Source organism: Ambystoma mexicanum, chromosome 4p, assembly GCF_040938575.1.
Source record: "Ambystoma mexicanum isolate Mex_15411 chromosome 4p, UKY_AmexF1_1, whole genome shotgun sequence".
Taxonomy (NCBI): Eukaryota; Metazoa; Chordata; class Amphibia; order Caudata; family Ambystomatidae; genus Ambystoma; species Ambystoma mexicanum.
This window is the reverse complement of record NC_090927.1, coordinates 451,456,471-451,467,376: the sequence shown is the minus strand read 5'-3', so window position 1 is coordinate 451,467,376 and position 10,906 is coordinate 451,456,471. Positions and strand designations below refer to the sequence as shown.

At 50.7% G+C, this 10,906-nt stretch overlaps 1 protein-coding gene across 1 annotated transcript; it reads right to left on the bottom strand.

Annotated features, from left to right (window-relative positions):
- Positions 1-8,170: 8,170 nt before the first annotated feature.
- Positions 8,171-9,694, bottom strand: LOC138452833 (E3 SUMO-protein ligase ZBED1-like). The gene has a single exon (XM_069605178.1). It carries the CDS (start codon positions 9,692-9,694, stop codon positions 8,171-8,173), a length of 1,524 nt encoding a protein of 507 aa, XP_069461279.1.
- Between the last annotated feature and the right edge of the window lie 1,212 nt (positions 9,695-10,906).

Genomic DNA, 10,906 nt, shown 5'->3' with positions numbered 1-10,906 from the left:
AGGTTGGCTGGTGGAAGTTAGCATGTGCACAGGAGGCTTGAACAGGCCATTGCAGTACGACAAAATGATGCACACCAGTGCAATGGTGAAATTGGGGTGCAGAGGGGGTGGAGGGGTAAGGAAGCATGCCTACGTGGAGTACCCGCATGCAGGCAGAGGACACATGCACTCAGTCATGCAATGACATAGTTCCAGTGCTGAGAGGAAAGACACCCCTGGCTACATGCAGAAGGGCCAGTGAGCTGGAACATGGGCCAGTGAGCTGGAACATGGACCGGAGGGGCATCCGGGTGACTAGCATGTGAGTAGGGTGCAAGTGTGGTGATGAGGACAGTCCCCATCTGCTCTACATGTCCACTATCCTGCACAGCATACGCGCATCAGTGAAGCATTGCATGACTTGCACATGACAACCATGTACACATGACATGTAGTGGCAGTCATGCACAAGACATCACACAAGTAAAACATACATGGGCTCAACAAACACGCAACAACACTCAACACTCACTGGACAGGGCATCAAAATCCTGCATCTCTCCCACTCCTTTGACCGATTCTGCCAGTATGAACTCCGCAACGAGTGAGGTCATCCTCCTCAGGTGGTGGCCCATTGCCAGTCACCAGAGTCATTAGAGGCACACTTCGCCTTAGCGCTGCGTTTGAGGTCATCCCAGCGCTTCTTGCACTCGGCAGCTGTGCGCACCTCATGGCCGAATGCACTCACATTATCCGTGACATGCTTCCAGTGGGTATTCCGATGGTCAGCCGTAGTTTGACAATTCGGCCCCACTAGCATCTCACAGCTGTGGTCCCAGTTCCTGCGCACAGAAAGGCTTCTTCCTTCCTTGACGTGCAGGAGGCCGTGGCTGTGTCTGGGGTCCCAGCCTGTGCTGCAGATGCAACCTTCCACCTCTTTGATGGTGGTGCGGACCGTGGCTGGCGAATGCCGCCCTGATCAGTATGGCCAGTGGCATTGATGGATTGAACCAAGGGAGTGGCAGGTGGAAGGACGACCGAAGGCCTGACTTCGGACCCTGGAATGGACCCTGCGCAGCAACATCCGCTGTGCTGGGGTCATTGATGCGACGGTCCTGGTTGGTAGACTCACAACCGGGGTGTTGTTGGCTGCATCTGCCCCTGCACTTGCCAACACCTGGCTGGTCAGGGCAGCAAATGACATTACTGCCCCAGGGACACCTGCCTCGGTCAGGGCAGCCCTGCGTGCACGTACGGTGTGCCTGCTGACCTGCTGGAAATCTTCCATGGACTCTTCAAGTGCCAACGCAGCCTGCGCTGGCAGACCCTGAGCCTGGGTGGTGGTGTCCACAGCTGCACCTGCAGCTACCACTACCCTTGGGCCTGTGGCAGTCGATGAAACGGTCTGCCGCGTCAAGAACTGCATCTCCTGGAGCCACAGGGGGTGGTGGCATGACTGCACCAACACGTGGCAGAACATCCTGCCGAAGTGGCGCATGCCTGCCTCTTCCCCCTATGCGGCCACCCTGGACACCCTGGAGTCCCCCTACTCCCTGGTCACTTCGGCCACATCCCTGATCATGCCCGCCACGAGGAGTATGCCCAGCTGAGGCGCCCCTCACCTTTCGTGGCCTCCCAGCCATGGCACAGATGGAGTAGTGCCGGCACAGATTGAGTAGTGCCAATGGGAGGTGTACACAACAATTGTCTTGGGCAATTGGGGTGAAGGGGGTGGGATACAAGATGTTAAAAGCACCCCTGCAGCTGCAAGGCTGTATGTAACCCCGGTGATGAAGTGACGGGTCACGCAATGCTCAGACACCCCAAAACTGCAGTAAAACCGTGCACGCAACCCCGGTAGCCCACGTATGTGAAATTAACCTCCCGCAGTACACGGTGGCACCCAGGGACACGAAAAACACGTGCACGTGGGACACGCAGGCTACTATGACCTCGAAAACAGGTACGCGATACACAGGGGCACCCGCAGTGGGAAAAATAGCATGCGCGACTCACCGTCAGACTAGCGTGATGATGAAAAACACGCGTAGCCAACACCCCCGCCAAAAGAAGAGATACGTCCTTGATCCCCTGTGAAGTTGTGATGGTGCGCGAAACAACACGAAGTAGCAACACACATGTCGGTCTCCACGAAAGGCACGTACAGCGAACTGCTGGCCCCGCTCACCTTTAACCCGTGCTGAGGGAAACACGCACGCGCCTCACCTCACTTTCGCGCTTAGGCCATTTCCTCAGATTTCATGCATTAACACGCGGATGTGCTGTTTTTTCACGTGCTGAATCACTATGCACCCGTCGCACGAGGGAAGCACCCATGCGCGTAACGCGCTAAGGGCCTTTCCTCGAATTACACGCTGACGTGCAGTTTTATCGCGTGCCAAATCACTCCGTATCAAGCTGGCCACGCGACAACACACGGAAGACCACGCTCCTGCCCAGAAGGCCATTTTCCTGCCCCCCAGAGCCCCGAGCACGCTCCCACCTGCCATCTGCTGCTGCCTGCCTGCTGCCCACGTGCCCTGCTATTTGGTGCCTGCACGTCAGCCATCTGCAGGGGTCCAGTTGCTGTGTCCATCCCTGCTGGAACAGAAGACTCCCGAATGGTATACCATCGCTCCACAGCCCAACCCCAGCACCCAGTTGCCCAGCCACACCTGCCTCGGGGTCGCCATGTCGGGGCAAACACCACCATCAGAGACCACTGGCGACCCCCAGCCAGAGAGGCAGAGGGCTACCAGCTTCAGCAATAAGGACCAGCTTCAGCGATAAGGAAGTTGGTATCCTGGTGGAGCAAGTTCTGGGGCATTATGATGCCATCTTCACACCATTGCGCGCCGACAAGGAAGGACGGGAGAGGATATGGGAGGACGTAGTGGTTGCCATCAACGCAGAGGGGGTGGCAACCCGCGACATCAAACACGTCCAGAAGCGTTGGGAGGACAGCAAGCCCTGGAACCTCTTGAAGGAAGAGGATGCAGAGGGGTGCCGGGTCATCCTGACCAACATCCAGACGAGGGTCCTGGAACGCATAAGCCCAGCGCTCCACGTCCAGATCCTTCAGAGGCAGACCCGTCTGGAGTTGAGCGGTAAGTGGCCCATGCATTGCTGTGTGAAACAGGGCATGTAGCAGTGTGCTAGTAGTCATCTACTTGCCTGTATGTGTGTCATAGGGCATGTATGGATGTGTGTGTGCAGGGACATCATGGTGCTGCATGTGAGACCAGTCATGCGTAAACCACATGGATGGTGCATGTGTTACAATGCAACATGGGGAGCAGCATGCGGAATGCAAACATGAATGCATGCCTGTCTCTGTTCTTGGACATGGATGGGGTGTGAGAGATGGGTGCTGCTGTCATGGACATGTATGGTGTACATGTCTGTGTGTCTGAGTAACGTGTGTGTGACTTTGAAACGCCATGGATGCATGACACATGTCTGTGACGATGTGTTGATTCACTGATGCAGTCTAGTCATCCTTGTATCCACTGTGTCTGTGGTGTACGAGGCCAGATGCATGAGCCTCCGGTGATGTGTGTGCATGGGATCAGTATGACCCATGATGCAGGTGAGTTTGAAGACAACATTTTGGCCCTCATTACGACCCAGGCGGTAAGTATTCAACATTACCGGCATGGCGTAATTAACGTTTACGCCCTGGTGCGATGCCGTAAAGTCCGGCACATTCCGACCCATCGCGCACAAGCATTACGCCATGCCGGTAATGTAAACTACACCATGCCGTAAAAGACCCCAAAACGGCCCCTACCGGCATCGTATGCCGCGCAAGGTGCACTACCGCCATCCATCACACATGTAGTATGCACACCCTAACTGCAGGCACCCACAAACCTCCATGCTAAAGCCACACAAAAAGGAGACAACCTGCATGCCCCTGCCTCAAATGTGCTGCATCTAGTAACCAAAATGATGTCAGTCATCGCGATTCCAATGTCCGCAGACCCATCAATAACACTCTCCCTCCTTTGCTCCACCACAGGCTCAAATTCCAACCCCGAGGATGAGGACACCCCTGCCACAACACCGGCAAGACCACTGTGCCAACACCCTCCACCTCAGCTGTAGTGACCAAGACACGGCAGCAGCCGAAATCCGTTGCCAGTACCCGTTGCCAGTACACACTGACAGGCACCCCAGCAGGCAGCATGGCAGCAGCACCACACATCCCCCACAATGTTCGCCACAGAAGATACAGGTTCTGCAGGAAGCAGTACCATAGGAGAAACTGCTGCCATTGCAGCATGCTCTGAAAGTGACACAGAGGAGCCCAATGTCGGACCCCCCACTGACCACCATCATTCCCCGTCTGTCCCAGAGCAACCCCCATGAGGATCCCACACAGGGGCATTCAGAAGATGAGGACTGGCCATCCACCCCATGCCCTGTCAAAAATCAGCAGGAGGGGAGCAGCCCCTTCGTAACACCATCTGAAATAGGCATGGGCCAGCAGAGCCAACATTCCCTGGAGGAGATAATCACGCGCCAGCAACAACTCTCCTCGCTTATGAATGAGCATGCTGCAGAATGTGGGGGGGCAAGGGCAGCTATGGAACAATGTACAGAGACCCTGAGGGCTGAAAAGGAGCGGAGCACTGAGATCCTGAGGGCTGAAATGGAGCGGAGCACAGAGACCCTGAGGGCTGAAATGCAGTCCTCCTCAAAGGACATGTGTGCGGAACTTGCCGCCGTGCGGCGCGTGCTCTCAGAGCTAGCCAACTCCATTCGGGACATGTGTGCACATGAGCAGGCAGGGACCTCCTCCGCTGCCAGTTCCACCCAAAGCAGCCCCATCCGCCGATCGGGGAGGAACCTGCGTAGCACAGGCAGGGGTGCCCCGGGGGCCAGGAGAGGGGGCTTGCAATAGCGGCTGCCCACCGTTATCATGCAACATTAGCCACTTAGTCACAGGGTGTGTTTTGGGGAGTCCAGGGGGGAGGGGGGAGTGGGTGCGTTGGGGTGTTCAGGGGGAAGGGGGGAGTGGGTGCGTTGGGGTGTTCAGGGGGAAGGGGGGAGTGGGTGCTTTGGGGTGTTCAGGGGGGAGGGGGGAGTGGGTGTGTTGGGGTGTTCAGGGGGAGGGGGGAGTGGGTGTGTTGGGGTGTTCAGGGGGGAGGGGGAGTGGGTGTGTTGGGGTGTTCAGGGGGGAGGGGGGAGAGGGGAGTGGGTGTGTTGGGGTGTTCAGGGGGAGGGGGAGTGGGTGTGTCACAACAATTCACATTTAAAATACACATTTTCCTTTTGCACAAATCAAATGTGTGGACATTGTTCATTGCGTATGTGTGTTTTATTGGTGTACAGTCCACAGTGTGCATGTCCCCGACACACACAGTGCCCCAAGTGCCGTCTCCATGTCATACACACCAGCTGTGTGTGCTAGAAGCATTGGTTGATGATATCTTGACGCATTTCACGCCCCTCCTGTGCATCACCTCCTCCACGAGGTGCGGCCCCATCTGCACCCTCCTCATCCTCATCGTCAGGTGGTTGCAGTTCTGCGTCAGGGGGCAGGGGCACATTTCGTCTGATGCACATATTGTGTAGCATGACACATGCCATGACGATCTTTGCCACCTTCTCATGGCGGTACAGGAGTGCCCCACCAGACCTGCTGAGGCAGCGAAACCGTGCCTTCAATAGGCCGAATGCCTGCTCAATGACCACACGGGTACGTGTATGTGCACGGTTGAAGTCCTCCTCGTGCTGGTTCTGTGGGTTCCGGACTGGTGTAAGGAGCCACCTCTTCAGGGGATAGCCTGCATCACCTGTATGTGGGCGAGAATGTATGTGACGTCTAATTCGAAACATGATGTGCCACCATGGCTTGCATCCAACTGTTACTTTGGACCACTTCTAAATGCACTAATTGATTCACACTATGCGACCGGTATATGCTCATGGCTCTCATGGCCTGTTTTGCATGCCATCAACCAATGTATGCAGGGGGGCCAAGTGCCTTGTGAGTGCCCATCCACTGTGTTTGTTCATGCCGTTTGTTTTGGTGGCCTGGCACGTGTCCTGTGATGTCAATGCTCACATCATTGCAACATTGCTGTCGGCCTCATCATGACCCCAGTGAGCAATACTGATGTTTATAGGGACATTTTGGGGGCCCTGCTGTCTGTGTGATGGTGTGTTGATGTTTCTGTCCGTCATGTGCCTCCTTCGAGCGCAGTTATGGGGGACAGGCCTTTCGGTTTATGGTGTTTGGTGACGTGCATGTAGGTGCATTTCGTTGTAGTCAATGTGGTCTGAATTGGTACAATGCACTTGCAGATGGTTGTGTCATGGTTGGGACACAACCTCATTCACATGGTAGGGCTGCATACATCAGGCATTGGGTTTACTGGTGTTGGGTGAAGTTTGTTTTGCTTTAGGGTATGATCTGGCTCCGTTGTCTCTGCTACTCATAGCCAGGTGGAGTGTGCATCATTCCCCCCCCCTTTCAGCCAGGTGGAGTATGCATCATTCCCCCCCTTTCAGCCAGGTGGAGTATGCATCATTCCCCCCCCCTTTCAGCCAGGTGGAGTATGCATCATCCCCCCCCTTTCAGCCAGGTGGAGTATGCATTGGTACCTCGTTCACCTACCCACTTCACATTTCCATGGTCATGACATTAGACTCACCGAGTAGCCAGGATCTTGGGCCTGCATGTCGCTCCATGTAGCGTGGTATTGTGGAGTTCCTCAGGACCATTGAATCATGGGTTGCTCCGGGGAATCGGGCACAACAATGTGTGATGATCCTGTTTGAGTCACAGACCATTTGCACGTTGATTGAGTGAAATAGTTTACGGTTGCGGTACGGTACCTCCATGGCATGTGGAACCACCAATTCCACAAGGGTGCAGTCGATGGCACCAATGCAACCAGGTATGCAGGCATGGAAACCCACTTTGGTGTTTGCAATCTCCTGGGCAGTCCGTGGTAAAGAGATGTGGTCGTCTGTGTGCTTGAGGAGGGCATCGAGCACTTGGATCAGTGTACATGAAAATAATGGTTGTGAAATGCCATGCAAGTGCCCCACTGTGTGCTGGTAGGTGCCTGTGGCCAGGAAGTGGAGTACAGACACTACCTTCAGTAGGGGTGGGATGGCGGTTGGTGTTTCTATCATGCTGACGATGTCGTTGTGTGTCATGTCTACGATGGCGGTGATGGTGTCCCGGTCCAAACGGTACAGGGTGTGGATCTGCTCAGCAGTGAGGTTGAATGGACTGGCTCTGATGTGTGGGATTGGGGGCTGCCTGCGTGGTGGCACTGGCTGTGCTGGTGGGGCTTGCTGGCCCTGCCTTGTAGGGATGTCACGATATTGATTTTCAGACGGTATGGTAACCTTCATTTGAAATGACGGTATACTGTGGTTATTGCAGTATAGCGTGCACGTGTGTATAAGCATTGTCTTAAATATTATTTTGCCAGGAAAAGTCACATTTTCAACAAGACACAATACACAAACAAGAAAAACATCACCAAGAAGTTGTCTTTGCTCTTCTTACAAACATTTATTTTAGTTTTAACTCAACGGAGCAGGAGGTCCAATTTAACTTTGTAAACCAATACAACCTTTTCAAAAGTTTAACTAAAGAAGTAGGAGCCGGCCAAGACATGTATGACCCTAGGGTCTCAAAGTATGATAACTGGAAGGTTTTAAAATCAATCAACTGTAGGCATAGCTTTGGACAATCACCCAGACCAGACTATCATTTTTGAATGTCACCTGCCATCACAGAAGGAAGAACGTCCAATTTGCAAATTCAATATGTTTTGTTTCTTCTGAAGAATGATAGTCAGAGAAGGGGTGCCCAGGGGTTATGCCAAACCTTTTGGTTTGCTGAATTAAGTTTTAGCAACACTACCAAGGTAAAACTGGCAAAAGGATCATATCTGCTTACATTCAAAGTCTGAAAAAGATTCTCTAAGTATTAGAACGCAAGTCTGAGTGAGCAGCAAACCTTTTTTCTTAGAAAAAAAAATCACAAATTATGATGCAGAAATACTAGCATGTTTACATGTTCTGTAGATAGTCTGCTCCTAAATGGTGACAATATGTAGCCACTGCTACTGAAGACACGTTCAGAAGGAACACTAGTTGCTGGGATGCACAGGTATTTTTGGGCTAGATATGACAGAATGGGTAAATCCTTTTGATGTTGTTTTCACCAAATGAGTGGATCCTCATTTCCCGGAAGGATTGGCAGAGCTTTGTAGTGTTCGACTTGAGCAATGATTGCTGCTTCTGGTTCAGAGTCTGCTGCTGCAGAAGTGGACTGTTTCACACTTTCGGTGATTTCCCCGAGTAAATCATGTAGGCCTTTTCTGGGAATAACATCAACTGTTTTTTTGCTTGCTAGTACTGGAGTTGGGCTTGGTGATGGAACTCCAAGGCTTTGCAGCTGCTGCTCACTCTGTTCTTCACTACCCTGGGGGGTGGTCCTATTTCTTGTCAGAGTGGCAGTGGTAACATCTGATTCTTGATCCTCATCTTCTTCCAGGCTGTGTTTTTCTTGTAAAGCATTTTCTTTTATTGCTTCTGCCGTATCAGTGACATTACTGAGGAAGTGTTCTTTGAACCTTGGATCCAGGAATGAACAGATGTCAAGCAACAGTCGTATTTCAGGTGCCTCATATCTACTGCTCAGGTCTGCTGCAATAGTTTTTTTCATTTCTCTCGCTAGTGGACGATCAGTGAGAGCACAAACCAGAACGTTATTCAATAGATGATTTAATATTGGTCTGATTGCTGATGCAGTGACGCGTGTGCCACTAGCAAGGGAATCTGTGAACATGTGGACGGACCCAAGTACTAATGAAATGTCCTCAAGGTTCGTCATGTCATTTTGTTTTGGCATCAAATGCCAGAGATTTCTATCTGCTGCAAGTACTGCACACACTGCTTGCTGCCGCTCAATGAAGCGCTCAATCATGTCATATGTTGAGCCCCACCTTGTGACTACATCATGAATCAGGGAATGTTTAGGAATGTTGAGTTCAATTTGTTTTAAGGTTAGCTCTCGTCTTTTCTTCCAGCTGCGGCTGAATGACTCAACCAGCCGTCTGCAACTTTTCACTGCTGTGTCAACGCGCTGGATTTTTAAACACTTTTGAATCCCTAAATTTAAGTTGTGGCCAAAGCAGCTTAAGCGTGGTACTTTAAGTACCTGTTGAAATGCTTTCTTCATGTTTGAGGCATTATCTGTGCCAATACAAGTAAGTCTATTAATGTCTAGCTGCCATTGTTGTAGCATGCCTTCAAATATTTCAGCTATGTGTTCGGCAGTATGGTCTTCGGGCACATACAGTGTCTCCAAGCAGTGAGAATGCATGACCCACTCTGGTGGGATGTGGTGGAGTGTCAGGCTAATGTATGGCTCCCCTCTTCCACCATTGCTTGTCCAAAGATCAGTAGTTGCTGCAAACCACCTGGCTCTGCCAACAGCTTCCTGCACTTCATTCCTCAAAGCTGAATACAATTTTGGGATTTCTTTTCCAGAAAAAAATGTTCGCGATGGAAGTTCGTATTTAGGATTCAGCTGGTTTACTAACTGCTTGAAACCTGGTCTTTCTACTATGTAATATGGAACCATATCTTTTGCAATGAAGAAAGCAACAGCAGCATTCATTTGATGTGCAGATTTAGAGGTACGGTCATATTTCTTTTGCTTCTCAAACATTTTTTCCATTGTATATTGAGTGAGGTTTTCTGGGAATTGGCGGCACCACTGCAAATGCAAATACAAAATAATTAACTCAAAAGTAATCTAAGATAGGTAAGTTAAAATCATGTACAAGTGGACAGCCCCACACACCAGTGCCAAGGCAGCAGCACCTCGCCAGTCCAAGCTGGGCCTGTGTGCTGCTGTGTGTGATGCAGTGCACTGCAGTAGTGCGCAATGCAAATGTTACACTCCTAATCATGATGATTTTCTTTGGTGATGAATGTTAGTTTAAAACTAAAAATACCTTTGTACTGGATGATGCTTCTGTGGAATCTGCTGTAGTAGTGAAAGTAGCAGGAGGAGCAAGTCGTTTCTTTTTGATGGACTGCTGCGTTTCTAGAAAAGGGCTGGATGGTGCTCTCGAAGATGCGTAAACATATTAGATGTGTTTCCGCCCTTAGCTGAAATTTTTTTGTAACAGGCACAGCAAATGGGAAAGCCATCTTCTTTTATTTCTCCTCCGATTTTAGCGTAGCCAAAGTAGTTCCACACTGCTGACATTCTACGTTTCATGGGAGGGTACAGCAGGATTTCCTCACGTGATGGGCCAGCGGTGTCGGTGGTGTCATGGTGGTCATCTACCTCTTCCATCATTGTTGGATTTGGTTGTTTTCACTACTTCACCTAACAGTTGCTCTAGCTGCACTTCTGTAAATTTGACTCACTATTTGACCCTGGAATTGGAAATAAAATGGCCTTATTGACTTTTGACTCAGCCTGTGGCGATGATAGTACAGTTACAGTACTAGGCAACATCAATAATTAACTATAACTCTGATAGATTCAAGTTATTAGTCTGTGTAACTGTGAGGTCATTCCCCTCGCTTTTTAAATAGAACCATGACAGTGCTTTTAGACTGACATACACCTCATGTGATGTCTGATGATGTGACATTTTAATTTACACAGACAGAAAATGGAATGCATAAGGGAGACAAAGAAATACATACAGGTGGGCCGCCGATTGCAGGCTCTTAATTAATCGGTGGCTATACAGACCCTCCAGAAAATTGCGGCATGAAATGGAAAATTTTGCGGCACAAAAAAGAAAAAAATTACGGCACACAACTGTGTTTTTTGCGGCATTTTCTAATGTTGAAAAATATATCATTTAACATCTTTTTTAGCCTAAAACCAAGTAATTGCAAGGTTTTTGTTAGTGAGGAACAAAATGTT

Excerpts from the sequence above, each read along its gene's own strand:
- LOC138452833 (XM_069605178.1), bottom strand. The coding sequence starts at position 9,694 with ATGGAAAAAATGTTTGAGAAGCAAAAGAAATATGACCGTACCTCTAAA.